Source organism: Gossypium hirsutum, chromosome D13, assembly GCF_007990345.1.
Source record: "Gossypium hirsutum isolate 1008001.06 chromosome D13, Gossypium_hirsutum_v2.1, whole genome shotgun sequence".
Classification (NCBI taxonomy): domain Eukaryota; kingdom Viridiplantae; phylum Streptophyta; class Magnoliopsida; order Malvales; family Malvaceae; genus Gossypium; species Gossypium hirsutum.
The window spans coordinates 61415405-61433816 of NC_053449.1; the positions used below are offsets into that span (position 1 = coordinate 61415405).

An 18412-nucleotide genomic window follows, 5' to 3' on the forward strand; every position below is an offset into this window, starting at 1 on the left:
CGTTATCTCAAATACAAATTTATACTATCAGGAATAAAAGATGTTTGAGGATCGTATCGAAAGAAAATATAATTTTAGACCTTTATTAAGTAAAACTCTTAATTGGTATTATGCTTTGTGTTTTTTTTTGTTTTTTTCCCCTCATATATTAAATATTTGTGTTAATTAATTAAATAATAAATTAACCACGGGGTTTCATGTGGTATAATAATAAATTTAGTCTATAATGTTTACTCTTTTTTATCACTCTGATCCTAATTATTTTTTTTATCACTTTGGCATCCAATCTTTAAAACTTAGCCATTTTGCTTTTTTAAATAGAAAAGTAATTTGACCGTTAAAATTTTAAAACTCCTGACTGAGTTAGTGGCACGAGCCAACCAAATACCAACTTAGTTAAGAAATTACGAGAATGTCCTTTCGTAATTAAAATAAGTAATATTATTTGAGGGTATTTTAATCTTTTCATTTTAAAAAAAACTAATAAAACTATGTATATAGTAAAATTTGAACTCACGTCAATTGCATTAATAAAACTTTTAATTTACCTCCGTAAGTTGTATTTCTTAATATTGTATTTGATTAAATTGGTGTCAAAAGTTAACTTGATACCGACTCAAGATTGATGATGATAAAAAAAAATCTAATTTTGTCATTTTAATAATGTACATATTTCATATGTTATTATTATTAGGTAATTTCAAATCATACGTTTCATCATTTATTGTATGTTATTTTTAAACATACATTTGTACTTTAAATGAGGGATATTCAACTTTCAATTAAAACCAAATTAACCGGCCGAACAGATCTAATTCGATTAATCGGTCGGTTAACCGATCTAATTCGGTCGGAGGTCGGTTATCGGTTAATTCAGTTCAAAATTGGGTAATTAACCGAACTTAATAATTAATATTACAATTTATATGATGTTTTAATTCCGATAATTCTATCAAATGAACATTATCAATTTATTTATTGTGATATAGTTTATACTTGTTTTAACCAAAAAAATAAAAAAACATAAAAATTTCGGTTCAGTTAATTTTTTTGAAAAAAAATCGATTTGGTTAACGGTTAAAGGATTAAAAAGTTCGATTAATTTAGTTAATACTAGTTCGGTTCAGTTAACTATTTGAACACTCTTACACTAAATTTGTAATTTTCACACACATACGCGTAAAATAAGATTTCTAGCTTTTTCTTATTATAATATATTTTTAGATTTGCATCATGTTTTATGTCATTTTATATTTAGAATTTTTAGCTCAACAATTTTTTTTTTCTTTTAGAATTTTAGCTCAACAAATTTGAATGTATGACTTTGAGAAATTAACAATGCATGATTAAAAACTAAAAAGTAATTGGCCGACAGTAAACTATCCAAAATCGACCTATCAATTGGACCACCTCTCTAAGTTGCAGTCTCCACTTGCCCAGTCAACATTGTGTCGACCATTTAAAGTAAAAAAATATGTCAAGAACACCAAAATATTTATGAATTTATTTTTCGATTCGATTCTACTTGAATTTTATATATATTAGTATAATTTTCTTAAGTTTCACACCGGAATTTTTTTTGAGTTAAATTATAAAATAGAATTTTAAAAATTACAATATGCTCCAAGTTATTGTACTTTTTATATATTTGGAATTTAATAATCTATTTTTATTTTCAAGAATTTAACATCTCTACTTTCTAAATTTAAAAAATTGGGTCTAGTTGTTACTGTGAAATTTCTTCTATTAAATTCACTGATTGACATTTTGGAATTTAAAAAAGAAAAAACTCGCTTGGTATCCATGTGACAAAAAAATGATATTTATAATGGACCTAAATTTAACAAAGAACTTTAACAATGGTAAAAATTATTAAAATTCACATAAGCATTTTAATTAGAATAAAACATTTAGGCTAACTAATAACATTGTAAAAGTTAGTGCATCAAATTATGTAAAAAAATTGAAGTATAGAGATTAAATCTCAAATTTGAGCGTAATATAGGGATCAAAAACTAAAATTTGACCATTGTTATATAATCCTTTAAAAAATAGAGGGATAAGAATTGAAATTTAACCATTATGTTATAATGTAAGAGAGAGAGAGATGGACGTGTATGATGTAAGGAAGGTCTTAAATTATAAAAGTTGATGTATTAAATTATATAAAAAGTTAAAGTATAGAGAGGGATCAAAATTACAATTTGACCATTGTTATATAACTTGACTTGTCATATCGAGATAGAGTTTTGTATTAGAAAAGAGTTTTTAAGAACAATTTATGTCTGCATTTTAATCGAAATATTGGAGGATAATGACTATTTGAATTAACTAATGTCATTTTAAAAAGTAGAGATCCAAATTATTATGTTAAATTAAAAATTAAAATATAAAGATTAAATCCTAAATTTGATTATAGTAAAGGGATGAAAACTGGAAATTTATCATTTTATCTCTTCACTTTAATTTGACTATTTTTGTTATTTTCACTTATCACTTACTAAAATTACAATTAACAGATTAGCTGCCATCATTTGCACAGAGACTAAAATTTCAAATTTTTAAAAGTATAAGATCCTAGAATGGTCCAATTGGAAAATATAGACCAAATCTACATCTGAACACATAGTACAAAATTAGTATTGGATTTAACCAAACATATTTAACTGCTAATGTTTGGGTTAGGGCTAAAATTTTAAAATTTAAAAAGCATAGGGATTAAAATTGACCGATTTGAAGAGTCCAGGGACTAAATAATATCCACATTGGTATTGGACTATTATGATAAGAACAAAGCCAAATACAGGCTTGAAGGTAGTCCAATTCCAAACATTTTTAATGATACAACAGCCATATATAAATTCAAGTTCAACAGCTGGTATTCAAACTTTATTTGCTGCAAAACCAAACAGAAAAAGGACATTTTTTAAGGAATGTACAAATATCAGGGATATATATTTAGATTTTTTTTTATTTTTTATTTTTATGTTTCAGGGTAATAAAGAAAAAGGAAAAGCTATCAGCCCTGTGAAGTCCATGGCTTAAAGGTATGTTTTACTAGTCCCGAGCAGGTGCTGGAGAAAGTACGGTAGGTGACCAGAGTTTGCTGAGAATCTTGAATGGAGGCCTGGCCTTAATGTTTCTTAGCTTTTGAGTAAATTCTCCAAGGATTCTCGAACGTCTGTGCTCGTGCAATCTTGGGATGTCTGAAGAATGTTGGGACTGTCGACGGGCATGACATCAGAGAGCGGATAATTTCTGTTGGCGAGCAGTTGATTGCTTGTGTTGCAGCAAATTCCTTTCAATATTATGCTTTTATGCACCCCACCAAGCAAACCTTCATAATCAGTGTCCCCAGAATCTCCAACAAAAACCACCATTTTCGACAGGTCGATGCCCCACCGAACGTATAAATACCTGAAATGTGTGTCTGGGGTGTCATTGGATTGATACAGAGTTAAATAGGATAAGTTTAAGAACAATCAAAAGAAAAAATCCCAATGAGCAAACATGAAAACAACCATTTAAAGATAAAAAGCAACTGACGGCCTGAGGAAGATCGGAGACGAGAAAGAAGTTCAAGCATTAACATTTCAAAGCTGTTTTTGTTGACTCAATAAAACCCGAAAAATTTCCCCATGAAGAAAAGGGACGGAGAAAGAAAAAGAGAAAATTGCATTGCTTTGTTGACTACACATTGAGAAAATATTGATCGAAACAAACTCAGACTCGGTTGTGACTGAGAGTGTCAGGCATGGATAAATGGCCTTCATGGGTTGTTCAATTTTTTCTATGTATTTGGAGAGTCTTTGAGGGTCATATCCCCTACCCATATCTGAATATGTTTTGGACACGTGTGTCAAACATGGATATTCAAGCAACATGGTCCGTTGGTAGAGTTTCGGACTCTTAGTTCCGGTAACCAGGGATCAAACCCAGCAGCATTAATAAAAGAAACATAAAAACTCTACCTGAGGGCTTGAGAACGAGATGCCAAAACTGGAATAACATTTATCCTGGTTCCATTTCGACAATAAATAACATTACAACGGAGAGCTTGAATTCTCAGCGACTTTCGGAGCTCTTTAACAGGGGGAACCTGAGAAGAACATAAACATAAAATAGATGTTTCCCATGATATCATAAAGAAAATCATAAACATATGTGAACATATGATCACATGCTAGACAAGTTAGAAATGTAAAGTCGAATTCATCCTTAATGAAAGAAAACTTACCCTTCCTGCATTTTTCACTTCAAAAGTGTAGCAGTAATTGGTCGAAAGGTGTTCAGCTACAGTGACAATATGCTCCTCATTCCCTTCCATCTTATCAGTAACCGATCCAGCCCAACGGACCAAAGTCTTTCTCAACCCTTCCCCACCCCAACGGTGCTCGATGTGTGAGTGATAATAGAAGTCAATTACAAAGGGACCATCTTCAGGGTTAATAGTTGAATAGAAGAGATCACTACCGCTATTGCAGATGAAAGCATCAAAATCATTAGCATTCAAGCCTCCAGAGACTAGAAAAGACTGTATCTCAGATATGGTCATGTATGTTGACAATATAAAACCTATAGAGCCTTCAATCCTTTCTTTTTCGACAGCCTCAAAAACCTTTCTGATAGCATCAAGAAGGTCTTCATTGGAGTCGGAGTCCACAGCAATGACAAAAATATGTTTCCTCCTCCTTAATGCTGGAAACTTACCTGTGCTGGAACCATGGTCAATTCTGTCTCCGGATCCAGCTTTCCTTTGATCTTTTAAAACACCTTTTGACCATGATAAAACGGCATTCTCCAACTTACTATTTCGGTCATTCCCTTCGGAATCTAAAGAATTATCATTTCCACTAGCTCCACTCCTATCTCCATCCATTGAAAACTTTAGGTTCAAAGAAATATCATGTATATCTCTCAATGAATCACTCGGTGAATCTGTTTCTGAACTTTCACCTCCATCATCACTCCTTTGCCACTGTGGATGCCTTGTTTTGCAACTGGCAATTCGAGATAAGTAAGTTTTACAGTGCTCTGGCCATGAAAATAGGTGAATGTTCTTCAAACCATTTTGACGGCATCTTGCCCAGAGATGCTTGTCTGCAACAAGCTTCAGAAGAGCACCAGCAATAGACTGCTGGTCATGAGGATCCACAAGAAGACCATTGTCAAGCACCTGCGAAACATGTCATATTGATTATCACCGCTGTGATTCAAACTTCAGATTCTTGCAAATGCTTGTGATTCTCTGATGTCAAGTAAAAAACAAAATATTTGATGAGTCATACCCGATGTATGTCAACAGGACCTCCATTTTTGGTGGCAACAATAGGCAAACCATGAGCTGCAGCCTGCAACAAAAGAGCAAAGTCATATATGGTTCGGAAATAAGATGAAATAAACACTATTTATAACTTATTTTGCAGAACACCTCGATCAAAGTAAGCCCAAACGGTTCGATAAAAGCTGGATTGATGAAAACACCCTGCACAAGAAGATTGGATAAGAAAAAGAGGTAGGCAAATACTATACAGAGAGAGTTATGAGAGCTCATAACAACTTTATAAGATATTGAGGCCAAAGAATCAACAAGAATACTAAGATACCCAAACCAAGTGTCTCAGTGATTGAATAACAAAACAATCCAAGTCACATCCCTTCTCAACAAAAGACAGAAATTCCACAATCTAACTATAAATTCTCTAAATAATATATATAAATTGGCATGGATAACAACTGCAATGACATAGTCCTTTCACAAATAAGATAATAGAAGTAGAATGCAGTTATTACAACAATTTGGCACTGGGAACCGGATAAGAGTTTTGTAACAAGAGACCAAATAGAAAAGGTAAGTTCAAAGCATGCACACTGCAATGGAAGTAGCCCAGAATATCAAGCCATCTACGAGTTGAAAATACACTAAAGGAAGAAATAAAATATTACCTTTGTCTTTGCTGCTAGTCGGTAGATATCAGGAACCTCAAACTGTTTATGGTGTTTAGGATATGCCACTTGTCCGTAAAGATCATATTTGTCAATAAGCTTAAGCACTGAGAGAAGAACAGAAGCATTTGTGCTTGACATTTCATCAATTCCATCTCGGTTTCCCATGATTAGAGTCTATAGAGCACCAAAGAAAGAAAAATGTAGAATTAAATGAAAGCAGCAATAAAAGTGCTTCAGCTTTCCCAAAACTGGCAGTAAGAGGAAGGCTCATTAGTTATTCAAACATACAAGGTTTGCAAGCTCCCGTAGTGGACGACATTCACCGAAAGCTTTGACCAACGTAGTGATGTTCTTTTTGGGATCTGGTCTAGCAAGGGCAAGTATCATAGGCTTCCGAGGATTGCTGAAGAAGCGCATTATCTACAAAATACCAAGTTCAAAACTAGTTTCAATTTGACGGTAGCAAGAGATATAGTAGTATTATCTTTGGGTTTGGGCACATTAAAACAAAGCACTTCGTAATAAATGTATAAGGAATTATTAGAACCTCGGACCAGATAGGCGGATCAGGGGAAGATGGATATTCTTCATTTCCTTCTACCTCACCATCCATATCACCATCTTGTGGAACAATATGATGGAATTCCATTCCAGGAGGAATTATCTGAACAAAAAGACAGATACATAATCAACATCCCCTGAACTAGCAAGAGAAAAATCATGTTTGCATGTTTATCAGAGTGAAGCAAGCATCAAACAATGTGCCTGGCCCAGCCAAGCTCAAAGAAATAACATACTACACATGCAATACTGTCCATAAGCCAAGCTCAAAGCTGAACAGCACTCTTTGACATTTAAGAAACCACCTTGCAAAGTTTAATGTTTTGGAACTTACAACCATGCGAGGCATGAACCTTCCATAGCAGCTGACATTACGTCTGATCCTTGCACGCAGTTTACGTTCCAGGACTGGATCAAAACCATCATATAAACGCCATTGTTCATCTATTTCCTGTCTAGTACTGGTTATGACTATTTCAGAGGCATCAAGAGATAATTCTTCAGCCTCTATTCGACGCATAATTTTGTATGTTGTATTTATTTCATCCTTTGATAAGCGGCCCTGCTTTAAAAGTTGTTCCAACTTATCTCGTCCAAGTGAGTGGCCAGTAAAAAGCATTGGTACATTTAAAGCACCAGATAGAAGAGCAGCAGAGTCGCCTGCATCCGCGTAATGTCCATGGATGGCAACAGGCCAGACTGGTTTCCCGCTACCAATTTGCTCACCGAGAACATGAGACATCTGTATTATGTGGCTAAGTGCACCATCAACAAATTCAGGGATGTGAGGCCACAGAAGTTCTTTGGGAATATATTTATCCTTTGGACCAAATGGTATTCGTACAATATACGCACCGCTGCTCTCTCCCATCTCATCCATGAAATCTTCTGAATTTCTTGGTGTCAGCATCTCTGTGGGTTCACCATAGCTCCAATCTACATCTGGTGACGCAACTTGCCTAGTAAGCAAATCAACCCGATAAACTCCTGGCATTGAACCCAATGCCCTTGCAAGTTCCACAACATACTTAACCTATAGACAACAAAAGTTTCATCACTTATCAGCATATGCGATAGGATGAGTTTTCTATGACCGGAATTAGAGAGAAAAGTTTCGACAACCTAATTACCTGACCACCGGTATCAGAATCCCGACCAAGCTCCATATTTTCACCTCGAATTAGACCATGAAGGCTGCATGGAAACTAGTAGTTAAGAACATTGAATATCATCAAGACTGTATGAACTGTCAAAATTGGGTTCCCCCCCACCCCACCCCCGCCTCCCTTCCTTTACTAGATTTCCTTTCAGAAACTAATTGGTTGATTTTATGCTAAATTATACCGGAATTTATGTTAAAAAACTAAAGTTATCAAAATGCTAGAAATATTGGAACACAAAGTTACATCCACGTTAAAAAACTAAACCACTAGAGTTCAGTTCATGCCTTATTAGTACAATGTATAGCTTTTTCCCCTTCTGTTGACTAGCCCAAGTCTCCATTGCATCAACAGAATTGATTCTAGGCAATCTGCCTTTGTGGGTCTCTCCGTGAGCCGATACATCACTAACAATATCTCCTTTCTCCCCTTCAGATAAGTCTTCAGACATATCAGCAGTTGCTTCTCTGCGGCCTCTTTCACGTTCAAGACGGCGTTTAGCCTTTCTTTGAGCCAACTGAGACTCAAGCTACAAAAGAAAGAAATATAAAAAAGCTTAGCACTTAATCACAAAGACCAAAAAATCTTTTACCATATTAAGATGGTGAAAAATCAAATTTTCAAGTTTACCAATTATTATTAATCATGTCAACCACAACCCTGTGAAGGGAAAAATTATACATTTAACTCTGAAGGCAAACGAAGTCCCGTAAAAAATTTCTTCATTATTTAAGCAATGGACAGGAAACTCTCATTTTGTTAAAAAAGTCAAAACAACTCCAACTCAGATAGCAACTTAATTTTGAAGAAAGAAAAACAAATTAGACAGCATATCAACACTGCACATGAAGAACACTGAAAAGTTATTTTATGGATAAAGCCAAAGTGCTTTTTGTTTTCTCCGAAACGTGTTAAGTTGAATGAAATTAGCATTTTGTTTTCTCCAAAACATGTTGAGTTGAATTAAATTAGCATTTTGTTTTCTCCGAAACGTGTTAATTTGAATTAAATTAGCATTTTGTTTTCTCCGCAACGTGTTAAGTTGAATTCAAAGAAAAAGCCATTTATGTTTAGCGATTAAGCATTGAGGAAGGATTAAGCTTAGGTTGCCAAAACACCAGCTTAAGCCTGCTAATTCAACCACAGTAAAGCTAGATAAAAAAAAGGCTCTGTTTCCTTGTGGCTTTACAAATCATACGAATTACTTAAAACATTACTATTTTTTCGTGCAAACTCACTTTTTTTGCCTTTCGCTTGTGGAAGCAAAAGGCAAACAAACAAATGATGCAAACAAAATCTTCTTAACAAGGTTATATTTACTGAGTATCAATTGTTAGAGAATTGAAAAAACCTATATAAACCCATTAAATAACATTCCATCAAGGCATCAACCCCTTCAACAAATCAGCTAGACTCACCATTTTTATCTCACATTTTTCACTAACTTTATAAGTAGACCAATTCAACCCAAAATATCAAAAATAAATATATATAAACAAAAAAAAAACTCCCGATCATATTATGCTTCACATTCCATTCCAGCCACAAACCGTGATCACTCCACATTTGAACATCTTAAATCACAATCCAAACATGGTGAATAAAAACAAAAGGCCATCCAAAAAGAAAGAAAGAAACCAAAGAACCTGCTTCTTCTGCCGAGCCAAATTCCAAATCCTCCAACACATATTCTCCAATCTAGTGTTTCTCTCTTGAGGACTCCTCGTTGCTTGAGCCTATAGCAACCATTTTAAAAAAATTCAGCTAAAACCCATAGTGTAAAAAAAAAAAAAACATAACACAATCCACCAAACATAACAAATCAAAGAGCACCTTAACCCAAGAACGATGTAGATCAGTTTCATCGAACCCAGTAATGACCTCCTCCACGAAATAACGGGTGGGGCTGAACCTACCTCGTTCCCGGAGCAACAACGACGATTTAGCATCGTCTAAGTTAGGACCCACATCCAAAATCGCCTCCAAGTAACTATTTATCCAATCATTACCCGCCATTTCCTTGAAGGGAAGAAGAACGGTGATAGATTGAATGAAAGAGAAGCTGAAACAAGGTGATGGGTATTTCTTTTTGTGTTTGTGTGTGTTACAGGAAATTGAAGATGATGATGGATTAGTTAATGGAATTTGTTTCTTGCTTACACGATAAGAACACTGTTGCAAAAAAAGCTGAAATAGTAATGGCTATGCACAATCTCCAGAGTGAATCTAGGACTAGGAGCAAAGGAATATTAAGTTTTTTCTTTCTTTTTTACGGTTTAAACGCAGTCTTTGTCATATAATGAAATTTTAATTTGATTATATAAATATATATATATTGTTGTCAATTTTGTATATAGAGATTTTCATACGAACAAAAAATCCCTAATAATTGTAATTTACTTTTACTAAATAATATTTTATTAAATGAAGTCAAAAAAATTAAATTAAATTTTTATTATTTTAGAGAATTAAAGTAAAATTTTACATTTTAGAGGGACCGAACCCCTACGACCCCTAATTACGCGCGAAAAATTTAAAAAAATGAAGTATTTAATAATTTTTAAATCTCACTGGGTTAAAAATATATTAAATAATATTATTATAGGTTAAAAAAAGAAAAAAAAAGAAAATGTTGTTTTAGGGATGGATTTTTATAGCATTTATGACAAATTTTCCTTTTCTAACTTTACCCAAAATTTTTAAAAGTAAATAAAAGAGACCACACTTTTTAAAAAGGAACTGAAAAAAATCATTACCAAATAGTTCAATTAAAAGGTTGAAAACTTCAAATGCAAACATTCACTTTTTCTTTTTTAATTACAATAACAGGATAAAACCCGAACAACCAATACGATTAGAACAACTCAAATCCAAATCACATTTAAAGCGACGAATACTCTTGACCATCAGGCCATCACATGGGGTTTAATTTATATTATAAACTTAAAATTAATTCAATTCATAATTATTATTTTTTAAATCGATAAAATTATATTCGAGTCTCATCATATCATATATTATATATTACAAGGTTCTATATAAAAAAAATAGATAACCATATTTATTTACATTTTCTAATGTGTAAGACTTTTCATTTGAAATTCTTATTTTCAATTTAGATAAATTACTCTTTTACTCCTTACCTTAAATTTATTTTTTTAGAATTTTTATATTTTAAATATTAAAATAGGTGAATATTAAATTATTAAGCTTTAATATAGTTTTTTTATAAAAAACACATATTAATAATAATTATTAAATTAAATTTATAGTTTTCAAATAAAATAAGAGACAATTACATTCATGGATTAAGAAGAGTAAAGATAAATATAAAATTATAAAAAATCAAATATTATTAATTTTAACATTAAAATAGATTAATTTTAAAATGTATATAAAATATAACCTATAAAAAATTATTAATAATATTTTTAAATTGTTAAAAATGAAATCGTGATAGTTTTTTATATTGTTTTAATTTCTAAATTATTTGAATATGTTTGAAACATTTTGTAATTACTTTACTTATTCAATTTTAATGATTTTAGACAAAAATTAATCTCTATAATATTATTTAGTAATATATATATATATTAAGTTTATATCCTTAATCAGATTCATTAATTTCTAATTAATTTACTTTTTTGACAAAGGAGAAAATTCTGCTGTCAAATCAAATAATAGAAGGTGTTTTATTTCCTAGAAAAGTCCAGACCAACTGGCCTAATCAAATGATATAATGCATACGTATCCAATTAAAAAACAATATTTATGGCATAAACTGCGCTGATGATTAATTATTATATTTGTTTCAATATGGAACGTTGGCATATGTACGTGTCAGATTATTAGTATTAATTATTTACAAAATCGTACTACGCTTTATTTTATTTTAATCTTATTTCAATGAAACGTTAATTATATGGTTGACGATGACCATCAATCTGAGTTTCTTTATTTAGAGGAATTTATGGTTGGGTGAGATGGGATCGGATTAAATTTATGTATAATTTTTTAAATTTGGGTCGATTTAAAATATAAGTTTTAATTTTTTTTTAAAATTTATGGATTTAATTTTTTTTAAATGAATATATTTATTATAGGTTCCGATTATTTTTTTTTGGTTGGAATAATAACTAGAACTACTCATGATTTCTTCCCGACTCATAAATAAAAGAATAAATGCGCGTCAACGTACTCAAATCTACGTCCTCAATCGACTAGTCTAATTTAGATTTAATCCAATTTGAGATGTATTTTTTTTATATTTCGAAACCATCAAATTTAAATTTTAAAGACTATTTAATCAATAAAATTGATGTCACGAGAATTTAATTATAGATTGAATCAACATTAATTTCGAGTTGTATCTCTAATTAAACCTACAATACTTGATTGAAAACATTTAATTTAATTATAGATTGAATCAACATGAATTTGACTTCAATGTTCAATTTGATATCTAGATTAAACGGTATGATGTGACCCAATGAATATTTGACGTATGAGCTATAGTAAAAAAAAAAAACATAAGCACTTAAGTAAGAGAAAAAAAAGTCGGGGATCAAATTAAACATCACAACTAAACTCAGATGCTTAATTGAGAAAGAAAAATACGAGTATCAAATTGAAAAACCTTGAGATAATGAAGCCAAGCTCCAGTATTAAATTGAGAAAAAAAACCCTAATATTAAATTGAACATTAAAACTAAATTTAGGTACTAAATAATAAATATAGTATTTTTTTCTTTATTTTATTTTAAAAAATATTAATTTTAATAATAAAAACTTCAATTTTTTTTTATAAAAGAAACAATCATTTTTAATAGTATTGAAAAAAAAATCATATTGAAGCTTGATTAGATTAATCAATAGTCTCAAATCCTTACAATTTGATCCTTATCTTATCAAACAAAAAAAGAAATTGATGGCCAAAAAAAATAAAACCAATAAAAAATGAGTGAAGGCATTATTTCATACTATGATAATTCAGATAATTAAGAGTTATTTGAATATTGTCAAATAACTTCAATCATAATTTGATATGTGCCGCCAAATTAAGTATTATTTGAATATGGTCAATTAGATTAGATAATGTTGGAGATATTATCTTATGGACCTTTCCCACCACATTATTTACGGTTTTTTTAATTATTAAATAGCATTTCAATCAATTTTTCATATTATTGATACATAATTTTATTTTTTTACCCTAAATCCCGAAGCCAAAATCTTAATCCCTGAACCAGAGTTTAGGGTTTGAGGTTTGAGATTTGGATTTAAGGTAAAAAAAATGATTCAGGGTTTGAGCTTCAAGGTTCAAGATTTTGAGTTCAGGATAAAAGAATTATTCAAATTATGTATCAATGGTATGGAAAAAAATTACTGAAACATCATTAAATAATTGGAAAAGGGTCATTGATGATGTGGTGAAAAGAGTCCACAAAATAATTTCTCGATAACGTTGAGTAGAATATGAATATTTGAATTGAGCAACTATTGAACCTAATTACGATAGTTTATTTATATGGTTTATAATTGTTTATTCTAGAGAATTTAGTTTACTTTTAATATGAAAAGAGAAGCGAAACCAAAATTCATAATATAAACCTCCAACCTTTATGTTACTAGGGTTGATTTTCTTTTGAAACAGATAATATTATTCATATTTATAGTAATATCGATTTTGTTGGGTAATTTAAGATTTTATTTCAAAAAAATAAAACCATCGATGCAATTTATTGGATTACCTAACTAGCCCAACATCAAAATTCAAAATACATCGATGCAACATGTTGGATTACCTAACTACCCGATATAAATGAAAGGAACCTTAACACCCATACGGATCGAGTTCCTTCAATAAATGATCCACTCCTTTTATTTTTAACACAAAATCTTAAATCCTAAATTATTTCTTTGAACTATTTAGTTTTATTTGCAGTAGAGTTAAAAACATAATTATTTTAACAAACAAAAAATTTCAAAAATAATTAAAATTATCTAAATAAATATTAATTTATATAATTGAGGACTATACAAAAATACCCTTAACCCTAAGTAACACTAACTCCAATAACAAAACTAAAAAATAGATGAATTATAATGGCAATCCACCCTGATTACTGAACAATGATAATTTTATTAATCACTTCGAGATATTGCATTTCCAAGCAATGAAACTTCATCTCTTGCAAACAAGGTGTAGGATATATATATATATATGACAACAAAAAGATGACTGCAAGAGAAGCCAAACAAGGTGTAGGATATATATATATATATTCTTATTCTTATTCTTATCATTGTTGGCATTTTCATCTCTTGCAATGAAACTTCATCAAGCACTACCAGAGATGATATATCTTCATATTATCTTTTCATTAAGAAGCAATCATCCTCATCCCATTCAAATAATGCCTCTTCAGTTTCCTTTCTCGAACGTTACTTGACCTGCAAGGAACCAAGTCTCGACTATATTATCCGGACTTTTTTAGAAAAATATTCGGCTCTAAAACCTATGTTTACGCACCAGTACTGATTGTTCAATACAAATGAGTCAATTGCCACTTTTTTCCCATCATCATTTCGGTTCCAGTGATAGACTGCATGTGTTCTGTTCATGATCTCCAGTGTCGAATGGCCGTAACTGGCTTCCCGGAATGCTGAATAATCCGGTTGGGGATCTCTAAACCTACACCATCGATATAACATTTGCTAAAAACAATAAGAAAATGCCGTTTCTTATAGATTGAATGTTATACTGGTATGTATCAAAGACGGATTTCGGACTTTGTACTTACTTTCCTGCTAAACCTTCTTGATTTCCACCATCTCCAACAGTGATGTAAACAGGAGCTGATTCGTCCGGTACAGGGAAACGTTCACCACTTGATACATTGTACCTTATATTTGAGATTCGATACTGAAAGTTCATAGGGAAAACATACGAGTGTTTATCCCGGAAAAGATATCAACAATCGTAACGACATAGACCCAAATCTTGTGAAAACATAGTATTCATAAGACCTGATTTTACTATATTAGTATTCGTGTAAGGGTTCTATGAAGGGTTGTAGATATTCGGATTCAAGCTTTGAGCTCTCAAGTATGGCAGCATGAAAAAGATTTAAGGGAAAGAAACATACGGATCTTTCATAAGCATGGACATGACCAGCAAAGATTACATCAACTTTGTGATGGATGAACCATTCTTCGAACACTGCTCGCATACTTTCACCTTCCATGAAATGTGCTTCGTTACTGTTGTAGATCGGAACATGCACAAGAACAATGAGCCATGGGGTCTTCTTCCTGTCAACCCTGTTTAATTCTTCCTCGAGCCATTTCCATTGAGGTGTATATTTCACTATTACAACAACAAGAAACAACTATGTTACTCAAACTCGGGTATTCAACTTCTTTTTCATATATGCATCAGACATGGATGTCGAACATGAGTAACATACCAAACGGAGAGTAGCTTGATAGCATGATTATATGAGCGGATGCACGCCTAATAGCATACCACATAGGACTACTGCTTTTAGAAGCCAAATAAGGCGTAGGATATCGATGTAGATACGATTTGAATGGAGTAACTTCATTCTGCATATGTTTTTTCTTGAAGTTAAAAACAATAAAAACAAAAATGATTCTACAATATGATTTTGTAATTACCATATAAGGCATGTATTCTATTTCATGATTCCCAGCAGACCATATCCATGGCTGATAAGCAGTACTTTTCTCCACGAATCTACCCCATGAATCCCACCGTATACCAACATCATTGTACTTGTATCTATCGGCATAAGAAAGATCTCCCACAAACAACACACTCTGTGCTCCACTCTCCATGTAATGCTCAAGTGTGGACAGCGAGTTATACGTCTGTCCCAAATCACCTGCAATGTATACATGTTATTTGAACCTGAATGCTTGTAAATGTTCAACACGGTACTCACAAACACTCACCGATGATTCCAAATTTGTAAGGAACATCTGGACCGATCATCGGAGGTGTTTGAAACCAAAACTCTCGTGCGGAATCACCATCCCCAGTCTTGTAATAGTACTTGGTATCATACTGAGAAACAATAAACAAATGATTAAGCAACCAATGTCTTCATATCATATAATAGTTAAGCCATTAGTGTACCTCAAGGCCATCAACGAGAACATGATGAATATAGCCAGAATTGTATTTATAAAAGGTGTAGTTTGTCATTTTCCCTTCTGCACTGAATTCATAGTTCTTATCAGATTTACCATATTGTACTTTGCTGGACCCTGGTTCATCAAATGTAATCCATGAGATTATTACAGCATTTCCGTCATAGTTCCCTTGTGTTATATGCACCTACAGTCGAAAAAACATGCATGTTAGGAATATCATAGTCCCCTATGTTGCTCGGAATCGTGTGTGAGTGTTCTGTTTTCAATGTTTTTCACGATTTTCGTGTATTTTAGGGGGTTTTTGGAGGTCATATTCCCATATCCATACCGAGATATCGTTCTCTAGTAACCAGAAAACTACTCAATACTGTATCAGACACTCAAACTCGAATCTCAGTGTAGGAAGCTTTGTACATTTACTGCTAAAAAGGGGGAAAATCTCACTTGTTGAGGTGCATTGTATCCTTTGGGAACTGCAAATACTTCATGATCAAGAGGGATATCGACCGATGGCCACTCCTCTCGAATGAATCTACTCGTGATACCGGCATTCACATTGTTGACAAAGTTCAAGATAACAAATGGTACCAATATGAATTGAAACAGCAAAGACTTCATCTTAATGACCCTTAGATGATTCTTGATCAATCAATCAAGAACCATGCAGTTTCTGCATTTAGGATAAAAAAAAACACCAAATTGTCACAAATTCATGAAACAATTTCAAAAAAAGAGTAAAACATTATTACATGAAAAAACATGACAATTTCCAATATGTATATATATGTTCCACTCAAGTTTACCATTAAGCTAAAGCTTTACATGAAACACAAAATGGAACCAGGAACCATAAGTGTATCTGCTAACTACATAGTCCCCTAATCCTTAACAACTGTCTTCCTGACTATGTATTGTCCAAAATCCATTGTCTCTATTCTACCATCGCTCAAACAGCTACAAATTACTCAAAAAGATTAGTTTTTACGGACCGTTTGCAAAGAATTATCACAGTAATATATACTTGAAAAACAACCCATTAATGAATGTTGGAAACAATATGGATACCATCAATCTGAATAAAATTTAATGCAAAAAAAAAACCCAAGATTCAGCTCATCTATTTAAACTGAAAAATAATTTATTTGAAGTTTTAACCAAATCCCAGAATGGAAAACATCATCACCAATGAAAATTATAATTTTTTTTTTGAAATAAAACAAAAATAAGGGAGAATGAAAAAGGAAGTACCTTTTGGAAAATAACTAACTTTGAGAGGCAATGAATGGGATTGCATTGTCTTTCATCTTAAATAATGGGTTATGGATATGGGGGACGGTGTAAGTTAGTGGGGACCGTAATGGGTCGAGGTAGCGTACGTTAGTGGAGGGGAGTAGATCTGTCGTATTGGTCGTAGTTTGCGTTGTCTTAACAAAACATTGTTCTTCTTGTCTAAAAACATTGTTCTGGTTGGCTAAGATTGTATACGTGGCGAAATTTTATTGGTTGATTTGACGGTTGTTGATCTTGATTAAGACAGATTGTTTTATTGTCGTTTTTTTTGGGTTAGAATATATATTTTTGGAATTACTTTTTATGGCATTGGTAGAATGATTTTAACTATTTACTGTTGGATTAATAATTAATTTTTAATAATTTTATTAATTGAATTTTAATTTAGTTAATACCTTGCTGAATAACAATCATGGGATTATGAGCTCGAGTACGATTAATCTCATTTTTCTTATAATCTAAACTTAAAATCGTACGATTTTACAAATTCAATGATAAATATTATTTTTATATATCAACAATGCTTGAATATAATCATTGGATAGATGAAATCGTCATATTGAACTATGAATATTAATAGAACCAAAGAACAAAGTTCAACTCTTAGAGAAACATCTTTAAATGTCAGTTTTTCATTACTTTTGAAAAATATTTTTAAAAAGTGCTGTGAAAAAATATTTTTAAGAAGTACTTTTGAAAAGTTTGGTTTAAAATTTGAGTGTTTAGCATTGCTGTCAAAAAGTACTTTTGAGAAATAAAATGTCCATTTTAGACATGTTATTATCAAGTAACAAATATGCATTTAAATAATATTTAAATTAGTTAATATTATTATATTTTAGTAAGAATATAAAAAAATTGATTATAACTTGTTGTTAATATTTTAATATATAAAATATAAATTTTAAATATTTTTAATCAATAAATATTAATTATTTATAAAATTTAATTAGATTATATAAACTATATTTTAAATATTTAAATATAACCATTAAATATTTGTAATTAGTATTTTAAAAAATATTTTTTTATTTTTAATTAATGATTTTAACATATTTGTAATTAAACACCAAGAAAAAAAAGGAAAATACTATGTTATTGGAGGGGTGAAAAAATAATTAAGCATCAAAAGTGCTTATAGGCGAGAAAAAGCTAAAATTTTTAGCTTCTCCTTTTTAAAAGTGATTTTCAAAAGCACTTTTGAAAAGCTAAAAATTTCAGCCAAAAGCAGCTTGTTCTGCACAGCTTTGGAGTGAGAAGTGCTTTTTTCAAGC

At 31.5% G+C, this 18412-nt stretch overlaps 2 protein-coding genes across 4 annotated transcripts; both read right to left on the reverse strand.

Moving 5' to 3' along the window:
• Positions 1-2785: 2785 nt before the first annotated feature.
• LOC121225232 (probable sucrose-phosphate synthase 1) lies at positions 2786-9967 on the reverse strand. Its single transcript, XM_041109449.1, has 13 exons — positions 9504-9967; positions 9317-9406; positions 7958-8199; positions 7641-7704; positions 6845-7543; positions 6497-6613; positions 6238-6369; positions 5947-6123; positions 5432-5485; positions 5289-5351; positions 4238-5176; positions 3972-4099; positions 2786-3417 (listed from the first exon to the last, which is right to left on the reverse strand). The coding sequence occupies exons 1-13, from the start codon at positions 9684-9686 to the stop codon at positions 3144-3146; spliced, it is 3162 nt and encodes a 1053-aa protein (XP_040965383.1). The 5' UTR covers positions 9687-9967; the 3' UTR covers positions 2786-3143.
• A 3825-nt stretch (positions 9968-13792) lies between these two features.
• Positions 13793-17236, reverse strand: LOC121225233 (bifunctional purple acid phosphatase 26). 3 transcript variants are annotated; one of them, XM_041109450.1, is made up of 10 exons: positions 17097-17236; positions 16293-16518; positions 15832-16032; positions 15648-15759; positions 15351-15577; positions 15140-15278; positions 14819-15039; positions 14474-14595; positions 14203-14364; positions 13793-14123 (listed from the first exon to the last, which is right to left on the reverse strand). In XM_041109450.1, exons 2-10 carry the CDS (start codon positions 16464-16466, stop codon positions 14054-14056), a joined length of 1428 nt encoding a protein of 475 aa, XP_040965384.1. In that variant the 5' UTR covers positions 16467-16518; positions 17097-17236; the 3' UTR covers positions 13793-14053. The 3 variants fall into 3 exon arrangements, with proteins under 3 accessions (XP_040965384.1, XP_040965385.1, XP_040965386.1); XM_041109451.1 differs by lacking the exon at positions 17097-17236 and adding an exon at positions 16652-17076; XM_041109452.1 differs by lacking the exon at positions 17097-17236 and adding an exon at positions 16838-17006.
• Positions 17237-18412: the final 1176 nt, after the last annotated feature.

Coding starts and splice junctions, on each gene's coding strand:
- LOC121225233 (XM_041109450.1), bottom strand. CDS start 16,466: ATGAAGTCTTTGCTGTTTCAATTCATATTGGTACCATTTGTTATCTTG. Junction 15,760..15,831: donor TTCTCGTTGATGGCCTTGAG/GTACACTAATGG, acceptor ATTGTTTCTCAG/TATGATACCAAGTACTATTA. Junction 14,365..14,473: donor CAAGAAGGTTTAGCAGGAAA/GTAAGTACAAAG, acceptor TCGATGGTGTAG/GTTTAGAGATCCCCAACCGG.
- LOC121225232 (XM_041109449.1), bottom strand. CDS start 9,686: ATGGCGGGTAATGATTGGATAAATAGTTACTTGGAGGCGATTTTGGAT. Junction 7,705..7,957: donor CTATACATTGTACTAATAAG/GCATGAACTGAA, acceptor GTTTCCATGCAG/CCTTCATGGTCTAATTCGAG. Junction 5,177..5,288: donor GTCCTGTTGACATACATCGG/GTATGACTCATC, acceptor CATGTTTCGCAG/GTGCTTGACAATGGTCTTCT.